Source organism: Leptinotarsa decemlineata, unplaced genomic scaffold (assembly GCF_025532065.1).
Source record: "Leptinotarsa decemlineata unplaced genomic scaffold, Ldec_3_MD MMD2_P_RNA_scaffold_9, whole genome shotgun sequence".
Taxonomy (NCBI): Eukaryota; Metazoa; Arthropoda; class Insecta; order Coleoptera; family Chrysomelidae; genus Leptinotarsa; species Leptinotarsa decemlineata.
The window spans coordinates 18,540,042-18,554,767 of record NW_027412536.1 but is presented as its reverse complement, the minus strand read 5'-3'; the positions used below and the strand labels follow the sequence as shown (position 1 = coordinate 18,554,767).

General features: G+C 32.4%; 1 protein-coding gene across 3 annotated transcripts in view; it reads right to left on the bottom strand.

The window, feature by feature from the left end:
* Positions 1–14,726, bottom strand: part of LOC141480582 (histone H2B-like) — a 201,425-nt gene that overhangs the window by 66,192 nt on the left and 120,507 nt on the right. For all 3 annotated transcript variants that reach the window (XM_074170767.1, XM_074170768.1, XM_074170766.1), the window contains exon 2: positions 3,539–3,622. In XM_074170767.1, the coding sequence (XP_074026868.1) occupies positions 3,539–3,585 (47 nt within the window). In that variant the 5' untranslated portion in view covers positions 3,586–3,622. The remainder of the gene's footprint in view (positions 1–3,538; positions 3,623–14,726) is intronic.

Below are 14,726 nucleotides of genomic sequence, written 5' to 3'. Positions count from 1 at the left end.
GAATACGATTTTTCAATCATCTCCCAAGTGATATCAAAAACGAAAAAAATATTAACAAATTCAAAGCAAGTTTGAAAAACTATTTAGTGGAGTCTTGCTTTTATGACATTAGTGAATATTTTGCTAATTCCTAGTTTTTTTTTATTTTGTTGTTTGCTTGTTTGTATGGACGATATGTTTAAAGAAATATAGTTATATGTTTATCGTATGTATATATATGTACTTGTATATGTCTGTCTATTTACATTTTATGACTTGTCCTATATCATGTGTATGATCTTAAAGGATGAATAAAGATTATTATTATTATTATTATTATTATTATTAGATACTCAAGTTAAGTTTTCTTTGTCATCATTTCTGTCGTTGAGTTTTACCTTGCAAGTAAATAAAACCGAGTAATTATCATTTTGTGTTTTCTTCTTCAACTTATCACAGCAATAGTAACAACAATTAGATAATCATTGGCTGTCGCGGGCCGGATTGATGACACTGGCGGGCCAGATTTGGCCCGCGGGCCGTAGTTTGGAGACCCCTGACCTGATTTAGGAATGAAAACTTTCAGTTTAGAGATAAGTACACATATAAGCCTTTTGAATAAAATAGCTGATTTAGTAGAGTTAAAATATCAAGAGACGCAAATGATTACAATAAGAGACATAAAAGAGAACTTTTAAATAGAATAGGTCCTGTATGAAAAGCTATAACCGGCAACCTTGATGCCAGTGACGGCGAATATTTTAATGAATGTATTAACAAAATTTATAAAGATGAACACCAAATTGAAAATTTACTCAAAAACCAAATTTCGGTCACAACCTCTGTAATTAAAAAATTTAATACTACAATTACAGGTTTGATGAACAAGCATTTAATGAAGCCAAATCGAAGCATGGATATATATGATATAAGATCGAGTATATTTAATAAACGCAAAATTGAGAGCCACCCAAATTTGTGAACAACTTTTAGAAAGTTATATATTCCTAGAAGATTATCTAAATGATATGTTGAACGCAATCACTTTTGCTAGACTTCATGTTATTCACATGTCAATTATAGAGCCAAACGATCCAATTTCGTCCCTTCAGGAAATCAATGATCATCAACCACCTGAACCCAGAAGAACGTTTGCATCATTTCGAAAATTACTCCCAGTTCCAGGAAGAAGACCTAGTATATCCACCTAGAGGAACCTATTGAGGAAGAAATTGAACTAAATCCCGATAAAACATTTGCTTGACTGAAAGTTGCAGCACGGCATCAACTTTCTTTTCGAGGGGAATGTTGTTATATTAGAAAAATCAATTCACCCTTTATCTATGGATTGCACCATAATAATAAAGTTCTGCATCAGCCGCTACGCAGTTACCCAGAAAATGACTCAGCATATTCAACACATTTCCAAGGTTTTTCTAGAATATTCGAAGAAACGCACATCTACATCAGCACTTCCTGATCCTATAAATATGGGAGACCAAGAAGACGCCGCATTCTTGACTTACTTCGCGACTATCCGTGTTCGTCGAATCTTGAATAACATTTTCTAAACTGTCTTTATTGTATTCAAATTTGTGTTCAATAAAGTTTATTTTTAAAAAGACAAATTATATAATGAATATGATGGAAGTGGGTTTTGTAAATTTGATTTTTTTCCACCGTAATGAGCGCTTGTCAGGCCCTATCCCCCGAAGCTCCGATACATTCGAGAGGACGCGCCAGCATTATCAACCAATGACCACTCCCCACACCGTGGAGTAAGTGATCATTGGGTCCGAGAATCATGTGCCCTGAGCAAGCGCAGCGAGCCAAGACTGACAGCCTTCTGCATCTGTGCGGCAAGCCGGTATGATTTTAAGATTCGAGAGGGCATCATTCCACCAATGACTCCAATAATCAGAACAACCATCTTGACAGAGTGATCTGGATAGAGTAAATTTGATTATAGTTATTATTATTCTTGTTATTCTTGAAATAAAAATTTTGATTTAGCTTGACTCTTACGTTGAGTTGAAATCCTATAACTCAGTGTAGAGATTTTTCTCAACACCTCAGGCAGATTCAGACACAAATACAACGATTACTTACCTAAATTGATCTTACTAGCAGGTGTACCTGTGAATAAATTTGAAAAAGACACAACTGAATTTAAAAAATGTAGAAAAATTTAATAAGAAATGTAAAAAAATTAAATTCGAAATAAATAAATTATCTCAATTATCTAATTCTAAAAATTTTCCAAGTATACACCGAACTAATTATTGTGAATATCAGAACACACTATTTGTCTGTGAAATGTCAATTATTATTTCAGGGTCACTGTGACTGGTTTGTTTTCATTTTCAACTTCAATATCACAAAAATTATTTACCTGTTCTACTATTTTGCTATTGGTTCCAAAATTTAAATACATCTTCACTTAAAAATTATGTACAGAAATGGTTAACCTCACTTTTGTCTAAATAAAAAAATTCTTTAAAAGCATCACTTAATGTCCATATCAAAGGAAATGGTTTAAAACAATAATATTCGAAATTTTCATTTCTAAATATTAACAATAAGTTTATTATGTCTTTTCCAATTTTACATAACAGATATCATTTTGCTTCCATCCGACATTAATTTATAACCTATGTCGGTTGTCTGTTTTTTGAAAATGAAAAATGAAAATAAAATTTAGTACACAAATCTTGAAAATAAAATTTAGTACACAAATCTTGAAATTTGAATTTCCTACTCTTTCGTACTTGTTTCCTGTCAAGTCTGTGGATTTCAATACATGTACAGGGTGACCTCGCTGTACTTCTGTATCTGAATGTTTCTGAGATGTTGTGAATATATTTCCACACAACGTAAAAAAAAACCTTAACAGTGTTCAGCATACAATGCTCGGACTGCAACAAATTCTATATCGACCATATCAAGAAAAAAACTGATCCAAAGGTACGAGGAGCACAAATAAGCGTGCATAACCCCAATTACATATAAATCAAACCTCGCAACACAAGCCATACAAAACAAAAATAACTTTCCCACCAGAAAACATAAAACTCATAATATAAGTCAATAATGGAAACCGTATGGACATCTGATAAAACCTAAACATCCATAAATTCAAAAGTCATAATTCACTTATTGAGGAACAAATACAAATCGAAACACAAGACCTAACAATCACTACACTATATAATACACATTCCTAGTAACAATGAACCTGGAGAAACACCAACACAAAAGAATTACCTGATGCAACCCAAGTACAGGCAAATTTAAAGAGACATCCGGATGAAAGGAGAGAACAAATACCTGCATTAAGGCGATCTAACCGTATAAAAAAACAAACAAGAAGATAAAACGTTTAGTTTGAGTAAAGCCATGAAGATGATAGCACCGCCTGCTATCGACAGCGCTCGCATATTACAATTAGAGTTATTAAAGCTTCAAATCATTTTTGCGAACATATGTTGATATTAAAATACTGAAAATAAAGGAAAACTAGTTGCACAAAAAAATATTAATGGAAAATATAAAAACTTACATTTTTTTCATCTCTGCCCGACCTCCGTCACGAATGAATATAGACATAGTTGCCGGTACTCATTGAGCCAATCTACAGATGGTTCTGTAAAAAATGTTTGTGATAAATTTCGATCAAAAAAGTTTGGTCCAAAACTACATACTAAATTAATTAAAAGAATCTGTAAATTGCCTGAAAGGCAATTATATAACAATGTCAGTTATTCATGGGATCTTCGAGATGGATAGTAGCACAAACAAAATATAGTATTTGGCTACGAAACAGGGAAACAAAGTAAATGGTTTATTTCAACTGATCAGAAAATTTTGAACAATTTCTTTATCATTTATTAAAAAACCTTAAAATATTTTAATAAATATTATGATTTCAATGACACGACTGGATCATCGAAACTTAGCACTATAAATTGATTTAAATAGCAAAGTTGATTTTGAATATATGGTTAATATAATCTCGGACAAAAATACTATATATTTCATTTCAGGATTTTTTTTCATGTTAATTTCTTTTTCCTTAACACGTTATTTTTATTGAAGGTTCGAAGGCCAAAGTATTTTACATAAATTTCCATTCAGTATAGATAAAAGAATGCTTGGACATAGTAGGTAAAATAATGGTTCAAACTACAAACTTTGAACAGTATGCCTTTGTCACTATTAATGTCAAATGTTTTGTTTATTGTTGTCAGAATGACATTTCGAGTACTTTATGTCTTGATTCTGTAGTTTCCTAAGTGGTATGCCGCATTTGAGCGAATTGGTTTGTGTTGATATTGTTCTTTAGTCAATGAGGGATGCAAACAAGAAGATATTGCGCGGAGATTGCATATCCATCAATCGACTGTTTCTCGTATTGTAAAGAGATACAATGTAACTGTGGAGTACAAAAGGCGGCCTGGTCAAAGACGTAAGAGATGTACAACGCCAAGAGATAACAATATTTGAAAATACAATCTTTGCGAAATCGCACGCTTACAGCTCCGCATCTCAGAAATGATTTACTGAGCACAAGACAAGTTAACATAAGTGTCAACACATTAGTAAGAAGACTCAAAGAAGTTGGTTTGAATCCAAAACGCTCTGCCAGACTTCCTAGGCTTCTCCCACGTCACAAATCTAGACAGTTACAATTTGCCATAGCCCATGTCAACTGAAATGAACATCAGTGGGGAAGTCTTTTTTCACAGATAAAACAAGAATACAGTAATGGAAAGGACACCAGATGTACGTGGTCGAGTATACAGAAGATCTGGAGAACGATTCGCAGAACGTGATCTTGTACAAAACGTTAGCTTTGGTGGCGGATTCTTTATGTTGTGGGTTGGCATTAGCTTATAGAAGTGAATTTAAGAATGAATTCTGACTGGTACATATATCCTTGAAGAGCATGTTTCACATTACGGCGGCCTCATTGGTTACGACAATTTCGTGCTAATGCACGATAGTGCTCGTGCACATGCTGCAAGAACAGTCACCCAGTATCTTGAAGTTGTTAGACTTAAGGCAGTTGAGTGGCCATCAAACAGTCCTGACGCAAATCCCATAGAACATATTTGAGACATCTTTTAAAAACATATACGGGCACAAAATCCCAGCTCCTGTGCAGCAATTAAAAATTGCTGCACAGGAAGAATGGGATCGAATTTAAGAATTTGCATCAAATTTTGTATAAGAAATGGAATTGAGTGCTCAAAAACAATTGAAATGTTGACAGTGGCATACGGAGATTGTACTCAGAGTCAGAATGATGTTTACAAGTGGTACAAGCTTTCCACAGATCGAGAAGATTGCTGGATTTTTTCCAAAAAAACCAAAACCCAATCCAGTCCAAAGTCTAAACATCCCAGTCCAGGAGAGCTAAGACCAGAATAAATATAGTTGAAAAAAATAAAAAAACGCGCTTTTAAAGAACATCGAACTAAAAAGTTAAAAATAGTTTTTTAAATAAGCTTGAAACAATAACGATCGAAAAATACTAGTATTATTGTGAAAAGCGTGTATTGTATATATAGCGCCCACGCTTTTTTCACAATAACACTAGTATTTTTTATTGTTATCGTTGTAAGCTCAATTATAAAAAATTATATTTTCAACTTGTTAGTTCGATGTTCTTTAAAAGCGTGTTTTTTAGTTTTTATAAACTATATTCATTTTCGATTTTACCTTTTTACCCTTTTAATCGTCTTGGTATCTGTTACGGTTTAGAATATAGCAATGTTACCACATGATAAAAGAAACGGCCTGTATACCTTAGGACATGTTCCACCATAAATTCAGATGTTTTAGTCCTTATTGTTAACTAACTTTCCCAACGTATTACCTAAATCCAATTTTAATACCATGTTTATCCAAAAATGAAGCCATTTTTTCTGTTTGTCCAAAACATGTTGAAGCTTTATAATTTTGATTATCTGACTTAGTAGGAAAAACCCCCCCAATCGCTTTTCTTCTTGTTTAAAATATGTTTTTCCGTAAACCAGCTATCGCACCCCGACGAACGACCGCCTTCAGAAGAAGACCATTCGATTACAGATATCTATATTTTTATGTTGGTACATCCGTCTCGAACATATGTACACTGTTTCAGCTGTTTAGCTTGTTTAGTTTGTTGATGAGAGGCATAAAATTCTGCTATCGAAAAAAAATGGATAAAATAATTTGCATACAATTTTGTGCAAGAAATTGGGTGTAAGAATTGGGTGCTCAAAAACACTTAAAATATTGACAGTGGCATACGGAGATTCTACTCAATACCAAATAATACTATGTATTATAATGATTCATTATAAGAGATGTGAAAGAACAAGATTTAATGTATAGGTAAATAATATTATATTGAGTTTTTGAAAAATATCTTTTGAAATAAAACTTACGCAATATTCATATTTTTCAAAAATATTCAGAGTTATACCTAATGGTGCTATTATTCGAGGCGTAAGGCGGGTGTGTTGTTTTTAATTTTTTCAACTATGATTGGTTCAATGCGTCAGCTCGTCATATGATCTATTGTAGTTGTTTATTATAACCATAAACAGAGCAACTATAATAATTGTTTGCCCCTTTTCAGAAAAAAAAATGTATTTGAAAAACATCAAAATCTTGACCGAAAATATAATAAAAGAATCGATACCCTGTATAGACACTGGAATTCAATTCTGTAGCAATTTGGAGTGGTACAAGAAAAACACGACAACCTTATGGTGATCAAAACATGCAGGTTTCAACTTAGAAAACATCACTATGGCAAATAATCAGATTTAATACTACATTAATTTGTTTCATTGTGGTAAATATAAATATATTATTATTATGTTTTAGAGTTTGTAAATTTTGAACTTTTTATATGCCGTCACGTTTATTTTTCATTCATTTATATATAATAAACAGGAAAAACAGTATCCGTTGCATTTTCATTCTATATGCCCTATCCCAAAAGTAATGATTATATTTAACAATTTACCTAAAATGTAACTGAAAAAATGTAACACAGAACATCAAAAATTGTTTCAGGTAGGTATAAATAAAAGATTTCAAATACTGCTTTTCTAATGTATTATTTTTCAATCATATTTTTTTATTAAATTACGAAATTCGAAATTAGAATATCTTTTTTTTAAAAAGGCGTAGGTATTACCTATTAACGTGCGATTCCTAACACGGGTTGGACGATAGTAAGTAAAAATCGATCGTTCAGACTAGGGCTTGAACCACCGACCAACACGGCAGTCAATTCGAGTGAGTGAACAAAGCACCCACGTCGAACCGCCTGGCTACCGACCGACAGTAATTCTTAAATGAAGTAAAGTACAATTCTTATGTTAATAATGATTGGTGTAGTATTAAGAAAAAAGATATAAGTACTTGTTACTGAAAACTAGACTTATAATATGAATATAAGTATTCGAATATTTGAAAAAATATATTTTTTCTGCTACGAAGTATATTCAAGAGTTAGTAGCTATTCTTGATTAAAGAAAAGAACTCTTCTCATGCTAATAATAATTGATGTTCAAACAAAAATAAAGCTATACGTAATAGTGAAGTTTTAAATCTTAGAATAAGTATAAAACTACTCGAATATCAAGTATATAGCAATCGTTAGTACAACGTTAACTAAACTTGCGTAATGGGAAGATGATGATTTACTTGAAATAACACGATTCATCTTCAATTCAATGTAGCTTTTTTCCGTGTGCTCACTCGTTATTGCTTGTTCGTATTTTTGACCAAAACAACACCATAATCATGCTTCATTCACTGCATTCACCAGATTTGCATCCGGCGACTTTTTTCTGTTCCCGAGATTGAAAAGACTAATGAAAATCCGGTGTTTTGCGATGATTGAAGAGATGAAATCCGAATCGCGCTGAAAGAGCTCAAGGACATAAAAATCGAGGACTGGAAAATATGCTGACACAAATGTATTGTATCAAAAGGGGACTGACTACTTGGTAGGGGACAAAATAGAAATGGATAATGAATTAATAATTTTTGAGAAAAATGAAAATTCGCTTCATTGTTTGAACGGACCTCGTATAGTTGATCAAAGTTTCAGCTAGTACTTTCATCCAACAAGTGTTTGACATGATTCTTCGATTTGCCATATAACTTTTTTTAAATTATGAAACGTTTCAAATAAATCTACACTGAATGTCAAGTGAAGCTTATTAACACAATACATTAGTGAAAAGTGAAAACCGATCTCACATCCAATAAACACTCAGCGATCTTTTACACATTCAGTATAAGTAGATAGGTATTGATTATGTAAACATAAGAAAAAAATGCGTGTTCGTTAAAAAAATAACACCAAAAACATGTATGTACAAATATATACCCTTATTCATCTACTAATGCACATTTGAATAAAAATAACTCACCACAGACAAATCGGAATAGGTATGGAAGAAGAAATAACAGACTCACATAAACTCCCAGAACTAAATATGGAATACAAATGGCCAGTCGGCGTTCCAGATACAGAATACATGAACCGTTCCGTCCCCACTCTTGGTGGGGGTACTAGACGAGAAGAGGAGAAACGAAACCTTTAATGGCGGCCGACATCAAAGGGGCGACGGTAATACTTTGTTGTTTGGTCGGCTGCGATATTCATATGATCTTTTTTTGGAATCAACCTATGCATTTTGAAGACTCTATCTAATAAGTGAATATGATATATTGAATTTCAACCAGACAATGAGGATGAATTCTACAAGGCGATTCATGATTAATTTTGAAATATTTGTGAAAAGTTCAAAGACAATCTTTTTACTACATGATAATACATATAAAGTGTCCATGATTGATGAATTCAATCATCAGTTAAATTATATACACGGGGTGCGTTTTGTGTGACAACTAATTGAAATAAAGATGGGCGTGTCTAATTTACAGGTTGGAGAATAATGTGCGGAATGAGTATTGAATATAATAGTATATTATATACCTAGGGTGAGAAGTGAGCTATTATTTACCTAGCATTTTTATATATATAATGTGCAAGGTAAATAATAGCTTTCACAGCCGAGGTATATATAGAATTTTTTTCACTACTAACATTGATATATTAACAATTTTAATTTTGGCATTACTAATTTTCTAACAACTTGTTAAATATATCGGAATATCAAGTAGAGTGGAGCGTGTTTCTAATCAGAGTGGCTTTATTTATGCAAAAATTTGGCATGTGTCAAATTTTGATAAGAATCTAGGAAATATCTCATTGCATTTTTGATATATTTCAATGTTCCACTTCTGTCATCGCTTCTGTATGTTCTGAACTTAGAATTTCTCAATTCTGCATTATAGTAAGAAAAACATTTCCTTGGTTGCATGTCAAATTGAAACGGTACAGTTTCCATGTTGAATACACGATGTCGATGATAAGCGCGCAACATCTACTTAGGCCATGAAAACGTTTGCCGGCGTTTCCATGACAACCAAACGCTGTACAATGATTATTATTGCTGTCAGTTTGCCAAATGCGGTTTTAATTCAAATTTTAGATGTCATTTTGAAGAAGTTAAAAGATCTATATAAGTAAAACGTCAATATAATTAATTGAAAAATGGGTGAAAATTCGAGTGACGATGATTTAGAGATAATGTGTACCCTCTTGATTTGTCACAATTGTACAATTAATTATAATTTCAAATGATTTTCAAGCGTATTTCCAATGTTCAATTTCCTACTACTAGTTGATAATTAAGTTAACAAAAGTTTCTGTGAATATCTTTAAAATTATAGGGTTGTTCTCATTATTTACCTCGGTGTTTTTTCATTATTATTTACCAAGAGTGAGAAATATTAATTCTCGTTAGGGGAATGAAGTAAATAATGACAATTTCTCAACTAAGGTTAGTCGTGAAGTCGCCCCGGAGCGCCAATTAATTTTTATTGTTGTTTTAATTTTATTTTTATCGTTGTTTAAATAAAATGTTCTCAATTATGGAAATAATAATAATAAAATCTGGTAGTGAAAAAACAATATTTTCCTATCTACAAGGTGATTTATGATTAATTTTGATACAGATCAGGTGCCCACGATTGATGAATTCAATTATCATGCAGGGTTTTTCCTACAACTATTTAGTTTGAAAATATTTCATTTCTTTATTGGTTTTTATTTTTTGTATTATAAATTCTTGTTGGCAAAATAACTTTTCATAACTCTATTAACGATCAGGCGTACAAAATGTCCATCTGCTTGGGTTTTTCATGTGAATTCTTTTCTTTTCATTTTTACTTTGTATTTTTTTCATAGCAAATCATTAAAATACTCTATTCTCGCCAATCCAACGGCTATTGGCGAAAAACACATATATACTTAGAACGGAGCCACTTGAGATGTTTCATTGTGTGATGCTTTAAGACAAGGGCCCTTCTCGATTATATTTATGACCCCGACCAGTGGTGATTTTTCGAGAATTACTGGGGAGATTTTTTGTTTTGGCCGATGCAGGCAGGAAATCTGTTCTGAAATTTCGACCGAGAAGTAGCGCAAATTCTCCTCGGCACGAGGTTACACTGTATTTTTCTGTCTGTCGTTTTGTTGGTGTTGTTAATACATTTTATTATTTGTAAACGCTGTGTCCGATTGATTAATAATTCACCTATCACCCTGTTCCGAAATCAGTTAAATTATAAAAAGGAGGGTGCGTTTTGTGTGACAACTAATTGAAATAAAAATGGGCGTGCCTAATTTATAGTTTGGAGAATAATGTGCGGAATGAGTATTGAATATTAACAATATTTTTCTACGGTTGCTATACAATGTGTCACATACGTTCGAAACTTAAGATTTCTCACGCAGTGAGAAATATCCGCCATTATAGTGAGAAATAATTTCTCACTGTTATCACGATAACCCAAGTCAGTCATGAATTGTTACTTGTCAGATTGATATGACACGTTCTTAAAGTTGACAATGCTACACCGACGATTCGCGTGCAATATCCAAGTAGCCCATTATCGGCGTTTCTATATCAACAAAACCGACGCACTGCATAATTATTGCTGTCAACTTACCCAACGAAAATAGTTTCATTGTTGATTGTTATAGTGTAAGCAGTTCATATCTATTAAATATATAATATAATAATAGAATTCCAAGATTTAGAGTTGGAAAATACACCTCCAGAAATTGTTCAGAAAGCAATAGATGTTTGCAATAATCTGCTACCAAGAACTTCAAGAGAAAAATGTGAAATCGCTCACAGAAACTTTATGAACTGGAAAATGAAAGCCAAGAAAAATTCTTGTTCGGAAAATACCTTGTTGGTTTATTTTGAAGAGTTGTCAAGAAGATTGAAATCATCAACATTATGGTCTCAGTACTCGATGCTGAGGAGTGCCCTGATTATCAAAAACTGTGTTGATATATTATAATACGTAAAACTACGTGCATATAATAATAATAATAATAATAATAATAATAATAATAATACATTTATTGTGCATAAAAAATACATTTTAGACACAAAGGGGATCGGGTTAGCCTGAGGCTGTCTTCCACCCTTCCCATAACTGACATGTGTAATACAATATGAGATATTATAAACTAAAATAAAATACAAATACAACACAGATATCCCTCATATAGAGGGATATAACTATAGATGATCATATATATACTACATCATATACATACACATTTCAAAGTGGAATTTTTTTTTATTACAATGAAGATTATGATGTAACAGAGTATTAATACATAAACAGACAATATACATATCATATTCAGATGGAGAAGATGTTTCACAATATAATAGGAAATAAAATAATATAATATAATAGGAATAATAAATACATAAATAAATAAATATATCAAATCTAAGTATTCATCAATTTTAATTTTAATTCTCTTTTGAAGAGGTTAAACGAATTATTAAGTAATGACAGAATATTGTTCAGGTTATAAGGAGCAAAACATGAGAAACAACGTTCAAATTTTGTAGTTAGGTGCTGAGGAACACAGAAGGATTCGGTTCTTACATTTACTGTATGAATGTCAGACCGTCTGTTTAATGAACGAAACAAGTAAAAAGGAATTTTCGTTTTCAACAAATTATACAAGAATAAACAAGTGAAATATTTTATCCTAGCTTTAACGTTCAACTCTTTCATATTCATTATGTAAGGCGTAACATGTTCTCTATACGGTATGCAACAAACGAATCGCATGCATGTATTCTGTAAACGTTGCAATTTCATTTTATTATATTCAGGTAAGAAGTTGTAATACACCATGCAACAATAATCAGTATGAGGGTAAATTAGTGATTTGACCAATTTGTGTTTCGTGTCAGAGGAAAGTTGAAATTTAAATTTGTACAAGTTTTTTAGCTTGAAAAACGAAGTTTTACATATACTTCTCACATGGTCATCGAAAGTCAAAGTGTTATCTACAATGACATCTAAGTTTCTTGCAGAATCCACCCAATTTATTTCAGAGTTATCTAAGGCAAGCGTATGGTTTCTTTGTACATAAGTGATTTGTGCTTGAGATCCTAAGTATAGGGCGACTGTTTTAGTGGGATTAATTTTCAACCCATGATTATTTGAGTAGATTGAAGTACTTTGAAGATCCTCATTTATGAATGTAATGCCATTTTCTATATCGTCGGGTTTAAAAGATAAATATAACTGAAAGTCATCTGCATATAGATGAACATGACAATTAGTTATAAAAGAAGGATAATCGAAAATAAAAATCGAGAACATAAGAGGGCCAAGAATACTCCCCTGAGGAACACCCGAACAGGTTTCCCTAAAAGAGGAGCATAACATATTTTTATCAAGTTTCACTCTCTGAGCTCGACCAGTGAGATAACTAGACATCCAATTCAGTGTTGAATTGTCAAAGCCGATATACTTGAGTTTGGTAAGTAATAAGTTGTGATTAACCAAATCGAAGGCTTTGCTTTGATCGAGTAAAACCAAGAGTGAGATATATGATTTATCCCTGGCTTTCCCAATGTCATCAATCACCTTCAAGAGAGCGGTTTGAGTTCCATGTTTCCGTCGAAACCCTGATTGTACATCAGGAAGAATTCTATGACTTTCCAAAAAATTTTTTATTTGATTGGAGACAATTTTTTCAAATATTTTGGAAAAAGCAGGCAAAATATTTATTGGACGTAATTCATTGAGAGAGGAAGGCGAACTTTTTTTTGGAATGGGTATGACATTTGCCATTTTCCATATGTCGGGAAACACACCCTGACTAGGAGATTCGTTGAAGATATGTTTGATTTCATTGACACAAAAAGAAATAACAAGAGAAATCATCCTAATATTTATGTTATCTATTCCTAATGCTCCAAAACAGTCAAAAACATTAACTTCTGAAGAAATTCAACAATTTTCAAAACATTCACCTGATGAAAAGTATTTGCTGATAAAGGTATAAATTGAAAATGTTTAAATTGTTATCGAAAAATCAATGTTTGGTTATGATTTCAGGCTGCTTTAGCAATTAGCCTTCAATAAAATTACCCGATGCTAAAATCAAGGTTCCTAGAAATTTCAGTCACAGGAGAATTCTACCAAATTTACAAAAAATATGTGAAATTTCGACCATGCACAAATGCATTATTACAAAAATAGCAAATTTACGAAACAGCCTGTGGGAATAAATGAATTTGGCACCACGGCGAAAGAAATAGCGATATTTTTGCAATAAACAAATCCTGAATTATATACTGATCACTGTTTCCGAAGGTCATCTGCGACTATTTTAGTTAATGCAGGGGCAAATCTTTCAACTTTAAAACGCCATGTGGGTTGGAAATCCAGCAATGTTGCTGAATCTTATATTGACAACTCCATAGCTAACAAAATGAAAATTTCAAAAAGTATAATAAAATCCATTCAGCCTTCAGCGCCATTGAAACCTGAACACAACAATGATGTGGAAGCTCAGTACGTTTCCCCATCAACTTCAACTTCGACCGCAGCTAATATTTCAATTACCGAAAACATGTTGGAACAAAACGACTTACCAGGAATTACTTTACAAAATTGTTCAAATATAACTGTTAATCACTGTTTTAAATAAAATATAGAAATGAGTTGTTAATGACATACATGTATCATTATATATGTATTTCAATTTTCAATACTTGACAAGAACGCAACCGTAGAAAAAGTACAGTGTACAATGCGTGAGAAAATGACATATTTCTCACTCGCTTGATTTGCGACACTCGCCTTCGGCTCGTACCAACAAACTTTTGCGCTCGTGAGAAATATGTCGTTTTTCTCACTTCTTGTACAATATACCTTCTATTTCATAAGAGACTGGATAATGAGAACTCAGATCTATGGTAAACAAAAAATTGGTTCATTTCTGCACACCAGAGTTCATCATATCATGATAGTTTTCGATAAAAGAGGAATCGATATTAAATATTGAAATGATTTTCTGAAAATGAATATTTTGAGTTAGTATAGAGAACTGAGAACTGATCTATATAGAAGAAACATTGATACGTTCCCTCAACACCCCCACTTCACTATTGGTATTTGATATTGTGGAATGTATACTTAATACGGAAACTATTTTGTAAAAATGCATATTAGTCCAGGAGGAATCGGCGCACGAGAATCGAAAACTATTCCACCTCGATTTTTTTATGCGATCCTCTTGTAGTTACCATACTGATGATATATTATTTTCAAATTAT